Here is a 24,422-nt window from a genome sequence, read left to right as displayed (position 1 = left end):
TCCTGGAATCAGTCTGGTGAACCTTCGCTGCACTCCCTCAATAGCAAGAAATCCTTCCTCAGATTAGGAGACCAAAACTGAACACAATATTCCAGGTGAGGCCTTACTAAGGCCCTGTACAACTGCAGTAAGACCTCCCTGCTCCTATACTCAAATCCCCTAGCTGTGAAGGCCAACATACCATTTGTCGCCTTCACTGCCTGCTGTACCTGCACGCAAACTTTCAAATGACTGATGAACTGCACACCAATCTCTTGTGTGGGACCTTGTCAAAAGCCTTTTGAAAGTCCAAATACATCACATCCACTGGTTCTCCATTGTCCACTCTGCTAGTTACATCCTCAAAAAATTCCAGAAGATTCGTCAAGCTTGATTTCCCTTTCATAAATCCCTGCTGACTTGGACCGATCCTGTCACTGCTTTCCAAATTCCAAATTTCATCCTTAATGATTGATTCCAACATTTTCCCGACTACTGATGTCAGGCTAACCGGTCCATAATTACCCATTTTCTCTCTCCTTTTTTAAAAAGTGGTGTTACATTAGTTACCCTCCAGTCCATAGGAACTGATCCAGAATCGATTTCCCTAACACAATTTTCCACCTAATAAGGATATCCTTCAGTTCTTCCTTCTCACTGGACCCACTGTCCGCTAGTACATTCGGAAGGTTATTTGTGTCTTTGCTCGTGATAACAGAACCGAAGTATTTGTTCAATTGGTCTGTCAATTTTTTTATTCCCCATTATAAATTCACCTGAATCTGACTGCAAGGGACCTATGTTTGTCTTCACTAATCTTTTTCTCTTCACATATTTATAGAAGCTTTTGCAGTCAGTTTTTAATGTTCCCTGCAAGCTTCCTCTCATACTCTATTTTCCCCCTCTTAATTAAACCCTTAGTCCTCCTCTGTTGAATTCTAAATTTCTCCCAGTCTCAGGCTTGCTGCTTTTTCTAGCCAATTTATATGCCTCTTCCTTGGTTTTAACACTATCCTTAATTTCCGTTGTTAGCCTCGGTTGAGCCACCTTCCCCGTTTTATTTTTACTCCAGACAGGGATGTACAATTGCTGAAGTTCATCCATGTGATCTTTAAATGTTTGCCATTGCTTATCCACCGTCAACCCTTTAAGTATCCTTTGCCAGTCTAGTCTAGCCAATTCACGCCTCATACCGTCGAAGTTACCTTTCCTTAAGTTTAGGACCCTAGTTTCCGAATTGACTGTGTCACTCTCCATTTTAATAAAGAATTCTACCATATTATGGTCACTTTTCCCCAAGGGGCCTCGCACAACAAGATTGCTAATTAGTCCCTTCTCATTACACACCACCCAGTCTTGGATGGCCAGCCCTCTAGTTGGTTCCTCGACATATTGGTCTAGAAATCCATCCCTAATACACTCCAGGAAATCCTCCTCCACTGCATTGTTCCCAGTTTGGTTAGCCCAATCAATATGTAGATTAAAGTCGCCCATGATAACTGCTGTACCTTTATTGCACACATCCCTTATTTCTTGTTTGATGCTGTCCCCAACCTCACTACTACTGGTTGGTGGTCTGTACACAACTCCCACTGGTGTTTTCTGCTCTTTGGTATTCCGCAGCTCCACTCATACTGATTCCACTTCATCCAGGCTAATATCCCTCCTTACTATTGCATTAATTTCCTCTTTAACCAGCAACGCCACCCCGCCTCCTTTTCCTCTCTGCCTATCCTTCCTAAATGTTGAATACCCCTGGATGTTGAGTTCCCAGCCTTGGTCACCCTGGAGCCATGTCTCCGTGATGCCAATAACATTATATCTGGTAAATGCTGTCTGCGCAGTTAATTCGCCCACCTTATTCCGAATACTCCTCACATTGAGGCACAGAGCCTTCAGGCTTGTCTTTTTAACACACTTTGCCCCTTTAGAATTTTGCTGTAATGTGGCCCTTTTTGTTTTTTGCCTTGGGTTTCTCTGCCCTCCACTTTTATTATTCTCCTTTCTATCTTTTGCCTCTGCCTCCATTTTGTTTCCCTCTTGTCTCCCTGCATAGGTTCCCATTCCCTTGCCATTTTAGTTTAACTCCTCCCCAACAGCACTATCCTGCCCAGGTGCAGACCGTCCGGTTTGTACTGGTCCCACCTCCCCCAGGACAGGTTCCAATGTCCCAGGAATTTGAATCCCTCCCTTTTGGACCACTCAAGCCACGTATTCATCTGAGCTATCCTGTGATTCCTACTCTGACTAGCATGTGGCACTGGTAGCAATCCTGAGATTATTACTTTTGAGGTCCTACTTTTTAATTTAGCTCCTAGCTCCCTAAATTCGTCTTGTAGGACCTCATCCCATTTTTTACCTATATCGTTGGTACCTATATGCACCACGACAACTGACTGTTCACCCTCCCTTTTCAGAATGTCCTGCACCCGCTCTGAAATATCCTTGACCCTTGCACCAAGTAGGCAGCATACCATCCTGGAGTCTCGGTTGCAGCCGCAGAAACGTCTATCTATACCCCTTACAATTGAATCCCCTATCACTATAGCTCTCCCACTCTTCTTCCTGCCCTCCTGTACAGCAGAGCCACCCACGGTGCCATGAACTTGGCTGCTGCTGCCCTCCCCTGATGAGTCATCCCCCCCCCCCCAACAGTACTCAAGAGTGGTGTATCTGTTTTGCAGGGGGATGACCACAGGGGACCCCTGCACTACCTTCCTTGCACTGCTCTTCCAGTTGGTCACCCATTTACTATCTGGCTGTGTACCCTTTACCTGCGGTAAGACCAACTCGCTAAACGTGCTATTCACATCATTCTCAGCATCATGGATGCTCCAGAGTTCATCCACCCGCAGCTTCAGGGCCATAATTCGTTCCATCAAGAGCTGGAGGCGTCCCTGACTTCTTACATAGTACAGGAGGAGCATAACACATGTCCGAGCTCTCCTGCCATGACTTAACCCCTAGTTAAACTTAATTTGGCAACAACAATGCTAAATGTTACTTACTGATAAAGAAAAGAAAAAAGAAAAGCTACTTACCAATCACTTACCCCCTTGGCTGTGACGTCACCTTTCGATTTCTTTCTACTTTTTTGCCTCCCTGCTGCAGCTGCACCGGCTGGGCCTCTTGTAGGCCGCTCGCCTCCCGAACTCCCGCCTCTCACGAACTCCCGCTGCTCACTGACGGGCCTCTTGTAGGCCGCTCGCCTCCCGAACTCCCGCCTCTCATACAGACTGTGTGAGACGGCTGCGTTTCTGCAAAGAAGTTGTAACCGAGGTCTGTGAGTTAATAAAAGCAGACCTGCACCCTAAAAGCATTAGGAGGACTGCTTTGTCAGTTGAAGTAAAGGTTACATCTTCACTTTCATTTTATGCATCTGGATCATTCCAGGCCACAACTGGGGATGTGTGCACCATTTCTCAACATGCAACACATATCTGCATTCGGCAGGTGACTGCTGCACTATATGCCCGGAGGAATGACTACATAAAGTTCCCCATGACCGCCCAGGCAATGCATGACACGGCTGTGGGCTTCTCCAGGATTGCTGGCTTCCCAAAGGTACAGGGCTGCATTGATTGTACCCACGTTGTCTTGCGAGCACCTTTGGAGGATCCGAAGATGTACAGGAACAGAAAAGGCTTCCACAACATGAACGTGCAGCTCGTCTGTGACGACATGCATCGCATCACAGCAGTTGATGCGAGATACCCTGGCAGCACCCATGATGCGTTCATCCTACGCGAGTCCGAAGATGTACAGGAACAGAAAAGGCTTCCACAACATGAACGTGCAGCTCGTCTGTGACGACATGCATCGCATCACAGCAGTTGATGCGAGATACCCTGGCAGCACCCATGATGCGTTCATCCTACGCGAGAGCGCTATATCTGCCATGTTTCAGCAGCAGCCAGAAGGGCAGAGCTGGCTGCTGAGCGACAAAGGGTACGGCCTCGCCACCTGGCTCATGACGCCCCTACGCACAACCCGGACAGAAGCTGAGCGGGAATTCAACATGTCACACATTGCGATGCGCAGCATAATAAGAGAGAACCATTGGCATCTTGAAGCAGTGTTTCCGATGCCTGGACCATTCCGGGGGCTACTTGCAATACGCCCCTGAGATTGTAGGTTAGTTCACTGTTGTCTGCTGCATGCTGCATAACTTAGCCATTATGAGGCAGCAGCAGCTGGTAGTAAAAGACTCACCTGAGGTGAGAGTGTCTGATGATGAGGTAGATGCAGATGCCGAGGAGGAGGAGAAGCCATGCAACTACCTGAACCCGGAGCACGACGGTGGAGGAGGGCGGGCCATCGTGCCCCTTTAACGATTGCTCGAGCCTTGTGCCAGCAACTCATTCATGATCGCTTTACTGCCTGAAGGCTCAGCAGCAACTATTCCAAATGGCCCATGTTTACTATTTGCACATGTGTTAATGGAACAAATAATGTACATGATGATTCTTCAGTTCAAAAAGTTGTATTAATAATGGAACAAATAATAATTCAGTTATAATTTAAAATCTATTATTCAAAAGTTTAACATTTGTTTGTAAACTTTAATAAAAATATTCTTGTATAAAACTTTAAAGTATTCAGTTAAGATCACTTACAAACTTTTAAACTTGTAAATTTACATAACTTACAAAAACCTTTTAATTTGAGAACAGTAATAACAACAACAGCAGCAAAGAAAGGCTGCACCCATCTCTCCTCCACCTTATTCTAAGACCGCCTGCTGCGCTTGGTCTTGGTGACTCTACCCCTGCCCGCAGGCGGTGGTGCAGTGTTTCTTGGGTTGGTACCATGCATATTCTTTCGAGCATCTTGGGTAATGTACACTTCTTGATTGGCGGGGGGGGGCGGCGGCGGGGAGTGGGCGTGGGCAGACGGTAATGTGGAAGGCCCGGCTTGGGCCTCATCAGAGGTTGGTCTGGGGATTGGAGTGGGAGTGACAGTCGATTCCGTCAATAGCCGTGGAGTCTGGATGTGTTCCCTTATTGCAGCAGCTACCTCCGACATTCCCTCCCTCATATGCCTTGACAGTACCTCAACTACCTGCGACAATCAATCCCTAATGTGCCCGGGCAGTGTTCCCATTTCTCGCGAGTGTGTTGTTACTTCTCCCGACAGTCCCAAAACCTCATCACCCACCCCACTGATGGTGTCCAGGCGTGATCGCGTAAGGACCTCTCCACTCATAGCCATCATCTGTACCACATCTGTTAGATCCTGCACCTCAGGAGAGCGCTGTCAAGCTCTCCTTCCCCTCCCCACCCTGGGTATGGCTCGCTGCATCCTACTGTGACCTGCAGCCTCGGACGGTGGGGCCCTGGGTGTGGCTTGCTGCACTCCACTGGGACCCGCAGCCTCGGACTGTTTGAAACCATGAAATGTCCCAACACTTATACCACTCAGGGAAGGGGCTGGCACCTCAATGGGCAGCACCAGCACCACCTCCAGAGTGAGTACAAGAGTGGGGGCTTCATCTGCTCCCTCCCCTACACCCATATGCTCTTGGTCTGGAAGGTCGGGTTGGAAGATGTTCAGGCTGTTCTGCGTCTGAATCTTCTGCATCGGCTTCGGCTCGTCAGGGTTGGCCTCAAGTTCTGCAAAATATTATAACAGAACAGACAAATGGTTAGTAGCAGAGGAGGGGGCAGGGTGGCATGAGTAGGCTCAAACAGTGCAGGCAGCAGGCTGATTTGAAGGACCACGATGAACGATAGCACATTGCACCAACTGAAGCGTAGCTGACTGAGACATCCCCATGAACCGAAGCATGGGTAGCCTGCACAGTACTTAACATTTAGCAAAGCCAGACTGTGTAATTTGCAGGACTTAACCTCTCCCTCAAGTGTGGGCCCAGCTTGTGCAGTGGTGGTTGCTTTTCTCCAGGCAGGACCCATCAAAGCAGCGACCCTGTCTTCCACAGGTGTCAGTGGTTGCAGATTTGCCGGGCCTCCTGATCGAGTGTTCTCTCTTTGTTGTGTGCCACCTTCCTCTGCAAAGATGAAAATATAACTTTTTAGAGAGGGTGTCTTTCTGCTGGGTGGGACATAAGGATGGTCACATTTACAATTGCAATTCCAGTGAATAAATTAAAATATTACTTACACCTACTACTTGACCAAGGTCCTGCCATTTCTTTTTGCACTGCCCTCCGGACCTCTGGGCGGTCACCATTGCACAGTAATCTGTGAAAGTTGGTTCCAGCGTTATTTCTTTTCTTTTGGTGAAACTTTTATGTGACTTCTGCTGGTGTCCAGCTCGTGCCATCAGGCTTCCACTTCGTCCTGTGAGATATTCTTGGTCCTTGAGCTGCGTTGCATATTGCAGCTCCAATTTTAAGTTCTCACACACCACTCAAGAAAAGTTCTCGCACACAACTGGCTCTTTAAAAATGGCTGAATGCAGACCGTAAGGTGTACTGGGCATGCAGTAGCAGTCGCGTAAAAAACGTCTTTTTTTTCGCACATGCGCAGAAGGGGAGATATCCTTTTTTCGGCACAGACATTAGGCTCCACCCCCTGAAGCGAAAGGAGAGACTGCGCGGTGCAAATTTCAAAAATTAGAACGGAAACTTTCAAGTTTTTTTTTTGGAGTAGTCGGGCCCCCAAAAATTGAGCGTAACTCTTCAAATACGCCAAAAAACAGCATTGGGGAAAATTGAGCCCATAATATATACGATCTGCAGCACAAGTGTCTCAGTGGCTTTCAATTTATTGCAATGATGTGCTGACGCTTCAGCAGGAAATGTCTGTCGTATGCTTTTCTCTCTCCAGCTGTGCCTCCGCAAAGTGTTCCTCTAAGTAACCTAACAGAACTGATAAGAGCCACCCAGCGAGATGGATAAGAAGCTAACGGTTGCTAAAATATTTTAAGAACGTTGAAGTGTATATGGGAAAGAACTCATGTTGCCCAATCTTTATCAGTGTTTAGCACTGCTCCTGACCACTGCCAAGTTGCACTTACACACAACTGTAGTTTTACCTTCACAGCAATGCTAAACTTATGAAGTGTCAATGTGTTAAACCAATTGCTTTCTAACATTAAACTAAGAGTAACCATCAGTGATTCTCTGATATGTAACTAATTACATATGCAAAATGTAGAGGTGAAGATGATCAGGAAGGATTGTGCTGCATCTGTGGAGAGAGAAACAGAGTTAACGTTTCAGGTCGATGACCTTTCATCAGAACGGAGTTTTCCAGCATTTTCTGTTTCTATTATTAAAAAATGCAAGAATTGAAACTGATTGATTAAGGTTATGGGGATAAAACTATTTAATGTTGTTTTGTAAAATGTTTATTTTATGAACCTATTTCTGTGTTCTAGGCTTATGAAGCTATTTATTTGGAGCACAATATTAAACACGTGCGAAAAATCCGAGGAGATAACTACTGTGCACTGAGGGCAGTTTTATTTCAGATTCTCAGCCATGGTATACCTCTTCCATCGTGGATGAGGGAACAGGATGTAACCAAGGTAACTTGATGTTTGAAAAGGATACGCAAACCAGTGCACAACTGTTGCAGTTCTAGCCATTGAAGCACTGAAGGATTGTCTGTTTCCAAAATGCATATTTCTTTCCTATTTTGTATATGTGCAAAAAAATGCATACATTTCAAGCAGCTTTTGGGAAACCTACATGACGTTAAAACAGTTTCTTCTTTAATGGTGTTTTTGTTTGGAATATACCAAATTTTCTTCTATGACATAACGTCCCTATTGCTAAGAAGACGGGGGGGGGCATATTAGAAAATCACAGTAGTAGAAGAACATGGTGCATGATGCATAGCCATGTGTCACTTTTGGAATGTTGGGGTGAGCAATCTTATGTACTGTTTGTTGAGAGAGCCTGTTCTGTTGTATTGTTAATATTACAGTACCTCTTTTAGATCTACTTGAGTTACATTCCCAATTACAGATTCAATTTACTGAGAATCAATTGCTTATATTTCTTGCAGCAATTTTCTAACTGAGTAACAGCTTAAGTATCATTCTTTGATATGAAGAAGGTTGGCGAAAGGATATAAAGTACAGTAGGAAACATTACATGTAGCTGCAGAGATCTGTATTGAGACCTCCTGAATTCTTCCATATGAATAAATAATTTGGACATAGAAGGAATAAGAACATTAGGAGCCGGAGTAAGCCTTTTGGCCCTTCGAGCCTTCAGTAAGATGGCTGATCTTCTACCTCAACTCCATCTTCCCGCACTGTCCCCATATCCCTCGATTTCCTTAATATCCAAAAATCTATTGATCTCTGTCTTGAATATACTCAGTGACACAGCCTCCACAGCGCTCTGGGATAGATCATTTCAAAGATTCGCAACCCTTTGAGTAAAGACATTTCTCCTCATCTCAGTCCTAAATGGCTGACCCCTTAATCTAAGACTGTGACCCACTAGTTCGAGACGACTCTGTCAGGGGAAACATTCTCCCAACATCAACCCTGTCAAGCCCTGTGAGAACTTTATATGTTTCAATGAGATCACCTCTCATTCTTTTTCTAAATTCTAGGGAATATAGGCCTAGTCTCCTCAATCTATCCTCATAGGATAATCCCCCCATTCCAGGAATCAGTGTAGTGAACCTTCATTGCACTCCCTCTAAGGCAAGCATATCCTTCCTTAGATAAGGAGACTAAAACTGAACGCAGTATTCCAGGTGTTGTCTCACCAAGGCCCCATATAATTGCAGTAAGACGTCTTTACTCTTGTACTCCAACCTTTTGTAATAAAGACCAACATACCATTTGCTTTCCTAATTGCTGTACCTGTATGTTAACTTTCAGCGATTCATGTGCCAGGACATCCAGGTCCCTCTGAACACCAACATTTCTCAATCTCTCATCATTTAAAAAATATTCTGCTTTTCTATTTTTCCAACCAAAGTGGATACATTCATAATTCTCCACATTATATTCCACCTGCCTGTTCTTACCCACTCACTTAACCTGTCTATATCCCTTTGCAGTCTCTTTGCATGTCCTCACAACTTACTTTCCCACTTAACTTTGTATCATCAGTAAACTTGGATACATTACGCTCGGTCCCCTCATCTAAGCCATTTGATATAGATTGTAAATATCTGAAGCCCAAGCACTGATTCTTGCGGTAGCCTAGTAGTTAAAGCGTGCCAACTCGAAAATGACCCGTTTATTCCTACTCTGTTTTCTGTCCGTTAACCAATCCTCAATCCATGCTAATATATTACCCCCATTCGCAAGAGCCCTAATAACCTCTTATGTGGCACATTATTGAATGCTTTCTGAATATTCAAATATACTACATCCCCTGGTTCCCCTTATCTACCCTGCTAGTTACAACCCGAAAAGCTCTTAACAGATTTGGCAAACATGATTTCCCTTTCATAAATCGGTGTTGACTCCGCCCAATCGTATTATGATTCTTTAAGTGCCCTATTACCACATCCCTTATAATAGATTCTAGCATTTTCCCACTACTGATGTCAGGCTAACTGGTTTGTAGTTCCCTGTTTTCTCTCTCCCTCCTTTCTTGAATAGTGGGGTTGCAGTTGCTACTTTCCAATCCACGGAGAACATTATAGAATCTAGGGAATTCTGGAAGATAAAAACCAATGCATCAACTATATCTGTAGCCACCTCTTTTAAAACCCTAGGACGCAGGCCATCAGGTCCAAGGGATTTGTTGGCTTTTAATGTAGTCCTAATAATTTCTCCAGTACTATTTATTTACTAATACTAAGTGATCGGTCCATGGCTAACTAAAGAACTTAAGGATAGCATTAGATTAAAAGAAGAGGCTTATAATGTTGCGAAGAATTGTAGTAAGCCTGAGGATTGGGAGAGCTTTAGAAACCAGCAAAGGATGACCAAACAATTGATAAGGGAGACAATAGAATATGAGTCAACTTGCAAGAAATATAAAAAACGATTGCAAGAGCTTCTAAAAATATGTAAAAAGGAAAAGAGTAGCAAATTTAAGCATTGATCCCTTAGAGGCTGAAACAGGAGAAATTATAATGGGGAATAAGGAAATGGCAGAAACTGACATATGAGGAAAGACTGGATCGGCTAGGCTTTTATACTCACTGGAATTTAGAAGAATGAGAGGGGATCTCATAGAAACGTATAAAATTCTGACGGGACTGGACAGGTTAGATGCAGGAAGAATGTTCCCGATGTTGGGGAAGTCCAGAACCAGGGGACATAGTCTTAAGGATAAGGGGTAAGCCATCTAGGACCGAGATGAGGAGAAACTGTTTCACCCAGAGAATTGTGAACCTGTGGAATTCTCTACAACAGAAAGTTGTTGAGTCCAGTTCATTGGATATATTCAAAAGGGAGTTAGATGTGGCCCTTATGGCTAAAGTGATCAGGGGGTATGGAGAGAAGGCTGGGGTGGGGTACTGAGGTTGAATGATCAGCCATGATCATATTGAATGAAAGGGCCAAAAACCCTGCTCCTGCACCTATTTTCTATGTTTCTATGTAAACAAATATTTTGCCTCTAGTGAGGAACCAAAGGAGTAATGAAAGTTAGGAACTTAAATTACTTAATTAGAGAAAAAGTACTTGATTTAAAAGATGGCTGTAGATATAGTGGATGCTTTGGTTTTGCCTAGAGACTTCGTTTCTGATTGGTCCCCTTGGAGGATAAGCCACACCCTGAAGTTTCACAGGAATCTGTCACTGGAACTGCCCATCCCAAGGTCTCACTGACTTTGCAAATTGTAACTCAATCCACTTTGACTTCCTGAAGTGACAGAGGACAGAGCTCCCCAGAAGACAGCAAGAGCCAGTCAAAGTCCTGTACCCAGCGCAAGTGCATCCTCCCCCCCCCACCCACAGATGGGGCAGGCATTGTGTACGGATTGTTAACAGGTTTATTGGGTATGAAGTGAATAGTGACAGTATCGTGACTTCTGGATTTTATTCATTACAACGATATCCTTTGTAGGGGATTGGAAGAACGTGATCATCTTCCCTGAACTCCCTCTTTCCCCTCAGATTCCACAGCCCCCCTGCCACCTGTCTCTCTGTGTCTCTCTCTCTCTCTCTCTCTCTCTCTCTCTCTCTCTCTCTCGTGTCTCTCTCTCTCGCGCTTTCTCTCTTTCTCTCTCTCTCTCACCCCCCCCCTGACCCCCTCTCTCTCTCTCTCTCACCCCCCCCCGACCCCCCCTCTCTCTCGTCCCCCTGACCCCCTCTCTCTCTTTCGCCCCCCCCGACCCTCTCTCTCCGCTCCAGTCTCTCTCTCTCTCTCTCTCTCTCTCTCTCTCTCTCTCTCTCTCTCTCTCTCTTTATCTCTTTCTCTTTCTCTTTCTTTTCCCGCCGCCCCCCCCCCCCCTCTCTCTTTCCCTTCCCGCCCCCCCAGCCTCCCTCTCTCTCTCTCTCTCTCTCTCTCTCTCTCTCGCTATCGGGGCTGCACTCGGGCCCTCACACCGGCCGCACTCGGAGCCACATGCATCGAATGATTTGTCCAGGATGGGGGTGGAGCTTAACAGGGGACGCCTGTCAGTCAAAAAAGTGCAGTACAAATAGTTAGTCCCTTTTAATCACTACTCCTGCACTGTCTGAACATATTTGACAGGTCGTTGAAATGTAAGAAAAGAGGACATTTTTTTTTCTTTTTTGTTTAATTTCTTTTCTAGATTCCTGAAAAAGTATTTACACAAGGATGCAACTGGCTACAGCAATACAGTTTTGGTCCTGAGAAATATACCGGGAATAATGTATTTGGAAAATTACGCAAGTACCTGGAATTATTTAAAGTGCAGGTAAAGTGTTTGTGTGGAAATAAAGATTAGGTCAGAAATAGGCAGCTGAGTCCTCAAAGAAAGAAAAGACTTACATTTATATAGCGCCTTTCATCTTCAGGATGTCCCAAATTCCTTTACGGCCAATTAATTACTTTTGACATGTAGTCACTGATGTTTTGTAAGCAAATCAGGCAGACAACAAAGTCAAACTAACAGCAATGAGCGACCAATTCATTGGTTAATGTATGTGCTGAAAATTTCAAGCCTCACCAGGTCCGTACGAAGTGAGCACGGTCCCGGTGAGGCCTCACAAAGGCCAGTTTTCGGGCCACAATGTGCATGTGCCGAAAACCGGCTTTTCTGATCTGTCACGATTTCTCTCAACAGATCCTCCGCATCCCAGGGAGAAGGACATCCGCGCGGGAGACATGTCCAGCAAATGTCTTTCAAAGTTTTACGCCTGGTAAAAGTAGGCGCATAGTTTACTTTTACCAGCGTAACACTTTTAAACATATAAAAATTAAATTTAAGCATTCACTTTTATATTAAAAACCCTCTCCATTAACGTAAGTTTATTTTTAATCCTATTAAAATACTTTAAAAAATGTTTTAAATATATTTTTTTCCTTAAATATTTAATTTCAATTAATTTTAAGTATGTGAGGTGTTTTATTTATGTATTATGCTGTGTTTCGGTGTTTTAGAGGGTTATTCTCATAGTAATGAGAATTCATACAAACAGAAGTCCCATTTTTATCAATGAGAATACTGCATAGTGATTGGTGGTCCAGGCCCGTGTGACTCTAGCATGTACTTACCTGAAAAACATCTTCCCATGCGCTGCGCAGTGTCGAGACCTCTGACCTGAATCCTACGTCCCTCTGGGGCCACCAGGTATTTGCGTAGATTTTTTTCGGGTCAGAGGCGTTTGTATGAAGGAAGCCTCTGACCGCAATTTTCCCCCCAATGTATATGTTTAGAAGGAACTTTGTGAATACCCTAATGAGTGCAAAACATAAACGGGAGTTGAACCAACCTGATAGTTGCAGTAGTCGAGTGCTCATTATTTAACCAGAGGATCACCAAGTTTAACATTTTTTGACCAGGCCCTTGCATGGAAATCTATGACAGACAGTGCCATCTGTTAACCAGTAATCGTATGTACAATGGGTCTGAAGGCCCACTGCCTCTCACCAAAGAGAGTTACAAGTTTTTGATACTGTATTTCATGAGAAATACTACAGGCCTTCAATGAGTTGAATCAAATAATGGCAGCGTATAATTTTGAATGACCATATTCTGCATCAGCTAAACTGAGGTTCTCTTTAAGCCACCACATAGAATGAAGTATGATGTGGTTTTATATATTTTTTGTATTATTCCCAATACCAGTTTTTTCACTTTTTATTAAAATAATTACTTCCTTCTCATTAAGTTCTCTTTTTTTTTAATGAATAAATTGATATCTTGGATTTAAATTATTTGTTAACTCATTAACTGTTTGTCTTCTGCCTCTTTTTAAAAAAAAAAATCTTTCAGCCCTGGTATTTCAATGCCTCATCTGTGACTTACTTGCTTCCTCTTCCTTCAGCAATATTCCACATTAAACCCTATCCGATTGGTGCTTTTACTTCTTTTAAATCGCTTTATCAACTTCATAAGAATTAAGAACATAAGAACATAAGAATTAGGAACAGGAGTAGGCCATCTAGCCCCTCGAGCCTGCTCCACCATTCAACAAGATCATGGCTGATCTGGCCGTGGACTCAGCTCCACTTACCCGCCCGCTCCCCATAACCCTTAATTCCCTCATTGGTTAAAAATCTATCTATCTGTGACTTGAATGCATTCAATGAGCTAGCCTCAACTGTTTCCTTGGGCAGAGAATTCCACAGATTCACAACCCTCTGGGAGAAGAAATTCCTTCTCAACTCGGTTTTAAATTGGCTCCCCCGTATTTTGAGGCTGTGCCCCCTAGTTCTAGTCTCCCCGACCAGTGGAAACAACCTCTCTGCCTCTATCTTGTCTATCCCTTTCATTATTTTAAATGTTTCTATAAGATCACCCCTCATCCTTCTGAACTCCAACGAGTAAAGACCCAGTCTACTCAATCTATCATCATAAGGTATCCCCCTCATCTCTGGAATCATCCTAGTGAATCGTCTCTGTACCCCCTCCAAAGCTAGTATATCCTTCCTTAAGTAAGGTGACCAAAACTGCACGCAGTACTCCAGGTGCGGCCTCACTAATACCCTATACAGTTGCAGAAGGACCTCCCTGCTTTTGTACTCCATACCTCTTGCAATGAAGGCCAACATTCCATTCGCCTTCCTGATTACCTGCTGCACCTGCAAACTAACTTTGTGGGATTCATGCACAAGGACCCCCAGGTCCCTCTGCACCGCAGCATGTTGTAATTTCTCCCCATTCAAATAATATTCCCTTTTACTGTTTTTTTTTTCCCCCAAGGTGGATGACCTCACACTTTCCGACATTGTATTCCATCTGCCAAACCTTAGCCCATTCACTTAACCTATCTAAATCTCTTTGCAGCCTCTCTGTGTCCTCTACACAACCCGCTTTCCCACTAATCTTTGTCATCTGCAAATTTTGTTACACTACACTCTGTTCCCTCTTCCAGGTCATCTATGTATATTGTAAACAGTTGTGGTCCTCGTACCGATCCCTGTGGCACACCACTAACCACCGATTTCCAACCCGAAAAGGACCCATTCATCCCGACTCTCTGCTTTCTGTTAGCCAGCCAACTCTCTATCCATGCTAATACATTCTTCTCCCCGTTTGAAAGATTTCTGTATCTGTATCCCAAAGTGTCTCGGCACTCCTATTCTTTAAAGTTTCACCAATTATTGTACATTTCCTCATCTTAAAATTACCATCCCACATTAAATTTTATCTGACATCTATCTGCCCAATCTATTATCCCATCTATGTCCTTCTGAATTTGCTTACAGTCCTCTTTATAGTTAATCATGCTCTTTTTATGTTTCAAAATTTTGATTTGCCCCAAACGTTGAGTACAGATCAACGTTTCTAATCCTGGCTCCTGGGAGACAACATCAGTCTGAAAATCATCATTCCCTTTTAATATTGTGGCCCTTAATTTTATCAATAACCCACCTATGCAGTACCTTATCATGCTTATTGAAGATTCATGTACAATATATTACTTTTATCATTAAACCCCATTATTTCCTCAAAGTACACTTTCAAATTTGTCAGACACGACTTGGCTTTTACAAATCTATGTTGGCTGCACTTAATTAACCCAGTCTGAAGCGAGTATTAATTTTATTCCCCGTTATAGCCTCGAGAAGCTTACCCACTACTGATGTTGGGCTGACTGGCTTATGGTTACTTTTTGATCCTTTTGTCGATTCTTGACCAGAGATGTTACATTGGCAACCCTACAGTCCTCTGGCACAATTTTTATATCCAAGGATGTTTGCAAGATAGTGGTCAGAGCCTGTGTTATTCTCTGTCTGACCTCCCTCAGCATTGCAAGATTCATATCATTAGGGTCCCATACCTTTTCCACTGTGATTACTACATCCTTTTCATCTTTTTCATCTTTTTCTAAGTACTATGCAATGCTTTCCCAAACAAATTGTGAAATATGTGCATTAGGTAACAGATTAGTTTGCTACCTCTAGGACTTGGGTTTAAATCCAGGTCAGACTGTTTAATACAAGTCTCTTCTGTTTTACTGGCTATAAGGGCCTCCTGCACCAATCTGTCCAGAATTCAATAACAGCTTGCATTTATATAGCGCCTTTTACAGAGAGAAACATCCCAAGGCACTGCACAGGTGTAGAGAGAAAGCAGCACTATAGCATCCCTCATTAACAAGTCCCATTCCAGGAACTTGTAGCACAAAAAATCTAAGCTGACACTTCAGTGTAGTGCTGAGGGAGTGTTGCACTGTCGGAGCTGCCGTCTTTTGGATGAGATGTTAAACCGAGGCCCCTTCTGCTCTCAAGTGGACGTAAAAAATCCCTTGGCACTATTTCGAAGAAGAGCAGGGGAGTTATTCCCGGTGTTCTGGACAATATTTATTCCTCAATCAACATAACAAAAACAGATTGTCTGGTCATTATCACATTGCTGTTTGTGGGGGCTTGCATGTGCGCAAGTTGGCTGCTGCATTTTGCACATTATAGCAGTGACTACACTCCAAAAGTACTTCATTGACTGTAAAGCACTTTGGGACGTCCAGTGGTCGTGAAAGACGCTATATAAATCCAAGTCTGTCTTTTTTTTTCTTTAATTAACTGTTCATCAGTTGCAAGTAAGCAACTAAGACAGCTTACTAACACTCCTAATCTTTATTTTCTGTAAAGTGCTTTGAGATGTCCAGTGGTCGTGAAAGCGACTATATAAATGTAATTCTTTCTGCCTTTCTTTCTGCTTTTCTTTTTGCCTTTCTTTTTTCGCCTTTCTTTAAGTTGGCCGCCTCATAGAAAATTGAATTGCCACACACAGTCTAAAATAGCCTTGCTTTGGAGTAGTTCCCATTTACCTTTCTGCAGAAGATTCTGCTGCATCACCATTGTCCACATACAGAAGTAAAGGGTAGTCTTGCTCCGAAAGATCACAGGATCGCTGGTGCAGCAGATGGGCTATTCTGAGGTCGGGGCTTAGTCTTTCTGATGGCTGGGCAATACCTTAGTTGAAATGGGAAGACTTCCATTCCCTGGCACTAATATCTTTCACCTTTTGAAATATTACTTCATATCTGTTCTTCTTGACTGTATTCCCTCCTTACAATTAGTTAATTGAATCGGTTTCTTAGATCACTGTTAAACAAAGTTTGTTGTGCTTTGATTAAAACCATATTCATTTTGTTCCAGTGGATCAACATTCATGGAATTAAAGACCAGGAGAAAAGAACCAAAATGTGTATGAAATTATTCAGTGAGCAGGAGAATGAGTACAAAATGTATGAAGCTATGAAATTTCTTATGTTATACATTGTAGTCGAGCTTCATGAGGACATAAAAAATGGAGATGATGTTCCCAGCTTTTGTACTTTCTTCTTTGCTCGAGAATCCTCAACTGATCCTTTAAGTTTCATGATGAACCACCTGAACTGTGTTGGTGACACCGGTGGACTGGAGCAGGTATGTAACTGTTATGGTTTGGACTCTCTCCTAACTTTCTTTATTTGTGTAAGTGGAGAATTCCAGTGGTGAATCTGCATTCCCAATAGCTGAAATGTACAATTATAGATGATGCAGTAAATGCCTCAGGACTAATGATCAACCGCTTTATAGTATAGCACAGTCTGAATAATACTATGTCACACATCACTTCAGCAGACTAATAATATCAGCCATATAATGATCTAATAATCTGATTTATATGCAAGTATAATTATTTACAGAAGTGAGCAGTACAGGTGAGGTATTAGCATACAGTACTAGATGTCTGGAGATCATTTACAATGGATTAGTTAAATAAGCACATCTTTTTATCGTTCTTCTGGAAAATCAAATGACACATACAGCTGTGTAATGCTTTTACTTTTGATTTGAATGACTGATTCTATTTGCAGTATTATGATTCTTGGCCTGTTCTTTATATATTAAAGTATTATTTGCATTTCTTCATCCCTGATTAACATGCTTAGTCAGCAATTATTATACAGGGCTTGAATTATATTTCTTTAGTTGAAGTGGAGCAACATTGTGTGGAGGCAGGGAAATGGAAAACCCCTGGCTGTATTGACCTTTCTAATAGAAACATAGAAAATAGGTGCAGGAGTAGGCCATTCGGCCCTTCGAGCCTGCACCACCATTCAATAAAATCATGGCTGATCATTCCCTCAGTACCCCTTTCCTGCTTTCCATACCCCTTGATCTCTTTAGCCGTAAGGGCCATATCTAACTCCCTCTTGAATATATCCAATGAACTGGCATCAACAACTCTCTGCAGCAGGGAATTCCACAGGTTAACAACTCTGAGTGAAGAAGTTTCTCCTCATCTCAGTCCTAAATGGCCTACCTCTTATCCTAAGACTATGACCCCTGGTTCTGGACTTCCCCAACATCGGGAACATTCTTCCCGCATCTATCCTGTCCAGTCCCGTCAGAATCTTATATGTTTCTATGAGATCCCCTCTCATCCTTCTAAACTCCAGTGAATAAAGGCCCAGTTGATCCAGTCTCTCCTCATATGTCAGTCCAGTCATCCCTGGAATCAGTCTGGTGAACCTTCGTTGCACTTCCTCAATAGCAAGAACGTCCTTCCTCAGATTGGGAGACCAAAACTGAACACAATATTCCAGGTGAGGCCTCACCAAGGCCATGTACAACTGCAGTAAGACCTCCCTGCTCCTATACTCAAATCCCCTAGCTATGAAGGCCAACATACCATTTGCCGCCTTCACCGCCTGCTGTACCTGCATGCCAACTTTCAATGACTGATGAACCATGACACCCAGGTCTCGTTGCACCTCCCCTTTTCCTAATCTGCCACCATTCAGATAATAGTCAGCCTTCATGTTTTTGCCCCCAAAATGGATAACCTCACATTTATCCACATTATACTGCATCTGCCATGCATTTGCCCACTCACCTAACCTGTCCAAGTCACCCTGCAGCCTCTTAGCATCCTCCTCACAGCTCACACCGCCACCCAGTTTAGTGTCATCTGCAAACTTGGAGATATTACACACAATTCCTTCATCTAACTCATTAATGTATATTGTAAAGAGCTGGGGTCACAGCACTGAGCCCTGCGGCACTCCACTAGTCACTGCCTGCCATTCTGAAAAGGACCCGTTTATCCCGACTCGCTACTTCCTGTCTGCCAACCAGTTCTCTATCCAGGTCAGTACATTACCCCCAATACCATGTGCTTTGATTTTGCACACCAATCTCTTGTGCGTGACCTTGTCACAAGCCTTTTGAAAGTCCAAATATACCACATCCACTGGTTCTCCCTTGTCCACTCTGCTAGTTACATCCTCAAAAAAAATTCCAGAAGATTCGTCGAGCATGATTTCCCTTTCATAATTCCATGCTGACTTGGACCGATCCTGTCACTGCTTTCCAAATGCACTGCTATTTCATCCTTAATGATTGATTCCAACATTTTCCCCACTACTGATGTAATTACCCATTTTCTCTCCCTCCTTTTTTTTAAAAAGTGGTGTTACATTAGCTACCCTCCAGTCCATAGGAACTGATCCAGAGTCGATAGACTGTTGGAAAATGATCACCAATGCATCCACTATTTCTAGGGCCACTTCCTTAAGTACTCAGGGATGCAGACTATCAGGTCCCGGGGATTTATCGGCCTTCAATCCCATCAATTTCCCTAACACAATTTCCCGTCAGAGAATCATGATCAGCAGTCAAGACTGGGAGGGAATGCCAGTCCTGTCAAAACAATGAGACCCAGCCAAAGGCAGATATACCATGTATATCAGTGGAATGGCTCTCTTCCAGTTATTGGACCTGATACAGCAAATCTCCAGCAAGATACCGTCAGCTGTTCAAATGTGGAATTTGTTAGATAGAAGAAATAATAAATAACTTTTTAGGGAAATTAATGTTGTATAACTAGGATTTCTCATTCTAATCCATTCCAGAATTTCCCCTTTCAAAAGTTGTAAGTTCTTGTTTGCTGGAATCTAAATTCTCGAATATAGATTGTACTGAATAATTGTCTTGTGTTTTTATTTCCTTCAGCAACACCGGTCTAGATATTTATTGGCAGATCTGGCACGATTATGTTGAGCATTAACATGCTTTGCTCATCAGCCAAATCCACCACCCCCTTGTCCACTCCAGGAAACCAAAGACAACGCAAGGCTTTTCTTCATGACTAACCACCTCCACAAACTTTTACCTTGACTCCCCCACTCTCCACTCCAACACAAAGTATGAAGATCTCATGATGTTTTTATCTCCAAGGCTGAGACCATCTGTATGGCAGCCTCTGTTGCTATTTTCCTATTTTGTCCTTCTTGATTGGTACCACCCCACAACTCGTATCCACTCTAGCTCTGATACCCGCTGACACTGCAGTCTCTACTCTTTCCCTCCCCATGACCTCTCCTAGGCTCACTTCTTCCTTGATTCCTAACCTATTCAAAGTCTGACCGCTCAACTACTCTTGGATTCTATGCTAGCTACCATTGTTTGTGGCTCCCTTTGCTTAGGCACAATCTCATTCACTTTCAAAATCACCATCCTCAAAATACCCACTCTCAATCTATGCATTCAACTATCGACCATATCTAACCATACTTTAATAAGGGCCATAAATTTGTCCTCATCACCCAGCTCCATGCCGGTCACCAAACATCCATTCCTGCTTTTGCCATGGTCGCAGGGTCAAGGAAACTAACCGCATGTCTGCAGATGATGTCAGCAAGGGGCACCATGTAGACGAGGAAGGGGCTAAGGGAAGCCATTGCTGGAGATGCACTGGCTACTATTAGATAGGTAAGAGTGGAATCCAGCAAGGGCAATCCCATCAAGTTAGACAGTGGACGAGAGGCATTGAGAGAGGATGATGTGATCGTCTACATGAAGGATACATAGAGGTTGAAGAGGGATAATGCACCATGCAGTCTGTGACTTTTGGTTTGGGCTGTTTTAGTGCTCTGGGAGGAGAACTGTGATTGGAATGTATTCAAATGTAGTTGAGAGAGCTAGGCTTAGATCTGGAAGGTGATACCTTCAAGCAAGGAAGGCTGGAAATGGGGTGGTAGGTAGTGAGGACAGAGGGATAGAGAAGGTGTTGTTGTTTTGAGGGCAGAGAATAAGAGTGATGAACAATGTTTGCTGTGTGGTAATACCTGTCTCTCTATCATACTACAAATAAAATCTTCTATATGATAGTTGAAATCAGTATTTCTGTTCTGTGTGTATTTTGTTTTATTTCTTTCTCTTCTAGATTGAAATGTTTCTCCTTGGATTCACATTTCATTTGAAAATCAGAACCTTCAGACTGTACAAATATGATACTGAAGAATTTGTATCATGTTATCCTGAGGATAGCCACAGGGAATGGCATGAAATTCTCCTTCTAACTGAGGATGACCGGCATTACAATGTTCCCATTACCTGGAGCTGAGTGACATTACTGAGATTGTGAGAAAACATTTTATCTACATTGTAAATATCTTTGGTACAGCTGCTTTAAGCCAATATAAATGCCAATCATTGTATAGCAACAAAGTCTATTATTTTAATTTCATTGAAACTTTTATTTGAACACACAGTTTTGCCATATGCTGCAAGCCTAAAGGCATCCTGCAAGATTCAGATCTTGATCTAAACAATGGGAAATATTCAACTTAGTAAACAAAAATAACAGCACGTATATAGGATCATTATATAAAGAGTGAACCAATTGATGTTTTAAAATTTTCTTCCATCTTTCTCCAGTCTCATCCCCTCCACCTCTACTGAGACTTTCCACCCTCTGCTATATGTGAGCTTAGACAATGTGCTCAGTCATCCTGATACTACCAGTAGAAGTCACTGGATACTCAGTAAACAAGGAACATTATGTTTGGAGGGGGGTGGGGGTGGTGAGTGAGAAATAAGAGGCAACTTCTAAAATGCCCAGTATCATTCTGTATTCTGGAGCTTCTGATCAACTAAAAGCAGATCTGTCCTCTGCTCATATGAAACAGACCTAAGCGAGTGATGCCTATAGACTCGACATCCACACCCCTCTCCCTGTTCATGTTTAATATGCTGCTCCTCCTCCAAAGAAAACTCACCATTAACGGAAGACCAATAAATCTATTCAAAGTTTGCCAATGACTGGGGAGGGTTCCGAGATCCCTTAGCTGCTCTATCCCACCCAGACTCTCACCTTCCAAGTAATAAGTGACCTCCCTATTCTTCCTACCAAAATGTAGTACCTTAAATTTATGTGTTCAAATACATTTGCTAATTATATGCCCATTCTGTAAGTTTATTAATGTCTTCCTCAGTATTGACTATCTCTTCTCCCCGCCAATTTGGTGTCATCCGCAAATTTATAAATTGTGTTTTTGATTCCAAAGTCTAAATCATTAATATAAATTGTGAACAACAGTGGTCCCAACACTGATCCTTCTGCCGGTGTAAATAGCCACCATTTACCTATAATCTCAGCTTTTTATCTCTAAGCCAGCTAGCTATCCATTCTGCTACTTGTCCCGACTCTGCATTCTCTGACCTTATTCATTAGTCTATTATGTGATAGCTTATCGAAGGCCTTTTTGAAAATCTAGATAAATGACATCTATTCATTACCCTTATCTACTCTCTTTGTTACCTCTTCAAAAAATTCAATGAGGTTGGTCAAGCAAGATTTTCCCTTTTGAATTCCTTATTGACTATTCATTATTATATTTTTGGTCTCTAGATGTTCTATTTTCTCCATTATTTTTCGTACCACTGATGTTAAGCTGAGTGGTCTATAATTCTTCGGACATGTTCAATCTCCCTTCTTAAATATAGTATTACATTAGCAATCCGCCAGTCTTCTGGCACTACATCATAAAAGGAGTGGCCAGGGGCCCTTGGCCTCGGGAGCAGCGTGGAGGCCCCGACCTGCGTGAGTACACCAGCGGCAGGTCGGGGCCAAAAAAGGGGCAGCGAGTGGCCTCGAGAGTAGCGTGGAAGCCCCGGCCTGCGTGAGTACACCAGCAGCAGGTCAGGGCCATAAAAGGAACGACGAGCGGCCTCGGGAGCAGCATGGAGGCGTACCACTTCAGGGAGCAGCGCGAGCTGGGGCAGGAGGGCGACGGCAGCAAAGAGGGACGTCATCAAGGTCCAGGTAGGTGATTGGAGCGTGGTCAGGTACAGCAGGAGCAGCGAGGTCGGGGCGAAGGAGCGGCGAGAGATTGTAGAGGGATGTGATCGGGGCCCAGAAGAAGCGTGATTTCAGGGCCCAGAAGAGGCGAGGGCCCAGGGGCAGCACGGGCCAGCCCACACTGCGATATGTGTGTGAACTGTGTCCATGCAGCCGAGCAGGTCTCCAGTTGTCTTGGATAATTCTTGCAACTGGACCAAGACCTACCTCTGTCAAGCCCGTGTGATGGCTGGTGTGCAATGGCCACCCCACGTTAAAAAATCCACGCACAGGCATCTTCCACCCTTCAGGATGTAGTTCAGGACCTGGAATATTAGATCCTTCATTGAAACACCTGTGAACTCATCCTTTTTTGGCGTGGAAACAAGTCATCCTCGTTTCGAGGGACTGCCTATGATGATGATGACATCATTTTCTAATGAATTATTAAATATGTACAGTAATGCCTCGGTCTTCTCTTCCCTAGATTCTTTTAAACTGTGTGGATGTAAATTGTCCGGACAAGGGGTTTTAACCTCTTTGAGTTTGATTAGTTTCTTTAATATATATCCCCTTTTTATTTTAAATGCAAGTATCTCATTACTAATCTCATCATGCAATATCATGTCCACCTGTTCTATCTCCCTGGGCAATACTGAAGTCGTCGTCTTAGGCAGTCTCCCGGAGTCGAGGATGACTTGCTTCCACACTAAAATGAGTTCTAAGGTGACTGATGAGACCAATGCGGGATCTACACTCTCTGTCACAGGTGGATCAGATGGTTGTTGGAAGGACTGGTGGGTGGGGTGAGGTCACTGGAAGGAACCAGAATGTGAACACTCTGCCCTGCCTCCTCCTTGATCCTCTTTGAAAAATTGCAGACCGTAAAAATAAAGCAGAGATTTCTCCACCGAATAATTGGTCAATACTTCGCAGACACCCCTGGAAAGTCTCTACGGACTCGTGGATCATTTGTTTAGACATTGGTTCTTGAATTATTTTGGGCTGTGCTACAGAATTTTCAAGAAATCTTGTATTCTCCAACATAAGAACATAAGAAATAGGAGCAGGAGTAGGCTACCCTGACCCCTCGAGCCTGTTCCGCCATTTAATAACATCATGGCTGATCTGATCATGGACTCAGCTCCACTTCCCAACCCGCTCCCCTTTTTTCTCTTATCGCTCAAAAATATGTCTATCTACGCCTGAAATATATTCAATGACCCAGCCTCCACAGCTCTCTGGGGCAGAGAATTCCATAGATTTACAACATTCTGAGAGAAGAAATTCCAGTTTTAAATGGGCGACCCTTTATTCTGAAACTGTGTCCCCTAGTTTTAGTTTCCCCTATGAGTGGACATATCCTTTCTGCATCTACCTTGTCTAGCCCCCTCATTATCTTGTATGTTTCGATAAGATCACCTCTCATTCTTCTGAACTCCAATGAGTATAGGCCCAACCTACTCAACCTATCTTCATAAGTCAACCCTTCCTCTCTGGAATCAACCTAGTGAACCTTCTCTGAACTGCCTCCAATGCAAGTATATCCTTCCTTAAATATAGAGACCAAAACTGCACGCAGTACTCCAGATGTGGCGTCACCAATACCCTGTACAGTTGTAGCAGGACTTCTCTGCTTTTATACTCTATCCCCCTTGCAATAAAGGCCAACATTCCATTTGTCTTCCTGATTACTTGCTGTACCTGCATACTAACTTTGTGTTTCATGCACAAGGACCCCCCAGGTCCCTCTGTACTGCAGCACTTTGCAATTTTTCTCCATTTAAGTAATAATTTGCTTTTCTATTTTTTTCTGCCAAAGTGGATAACCTCTCATTTTCCCACATTATTCTCCATCTGCCAAAT

At 43.3% G+C, this 24,422-nt stretch overlaps 1 protein-coding gene across 2 annotated transcripts in view; it reads left to right on the top strand.

The window, feature by feature from the left end:
* LOC139264384 (inactive ubiquitin thioesterase OTULINL-like) overlaps positions 1-24,422 on the top strand; it is a 155,989-nt gene that overhangs the window by 36,561 nt on the left and 95,006 nt on the right. Inside the window, exons 5-8 of one of the 2 annotated variants that reach the window (XR_011593337.1) lie at positions 7,321-7,470; positions 11,625-11,750; positions 16,604-16,873; positions 20,661-20,857. Coding sequence is in view for 1 of the 2 variants with exons in the window: in XM_070880751.1 (XP_070736852.1) it covers positions 7,321-7,470; positions 11,625-11,750; positions 16,604-16,873; positions 20,661-20,840 (726 nt within the window). In the remaining variant the exon portion in view is untranslated. Of the gene's footprint in view, positions 1-7,320; positions 7,471-11,624; positions 11,751-16,603; positions 16,874-20,660; positions 20,945-24,422 lie in introns of those variants that run through there. The other variant, XM_070880751.1, reaches the window with a different exon arrangement.

Source organism: Pristiophorus japonicus, chromosome 5 (genome assembly GCF_044704955.1).
Source record: "Pristiophorus japonicus isolate sPriJap1 chromosome 5, sPriJap1.hap1, whole genome shotgun sequence".
NCBI classification, from domain to species: domain Eukaryota; kingdom Metazoa; phylum Chordata; class Chondrichthyes; family Pristiophoridae; genus Pristiophorus; species Pristiophorus japonicus.
This window is presented reverse-complemented; position numbering and strand designations above follow the sequence as displayed.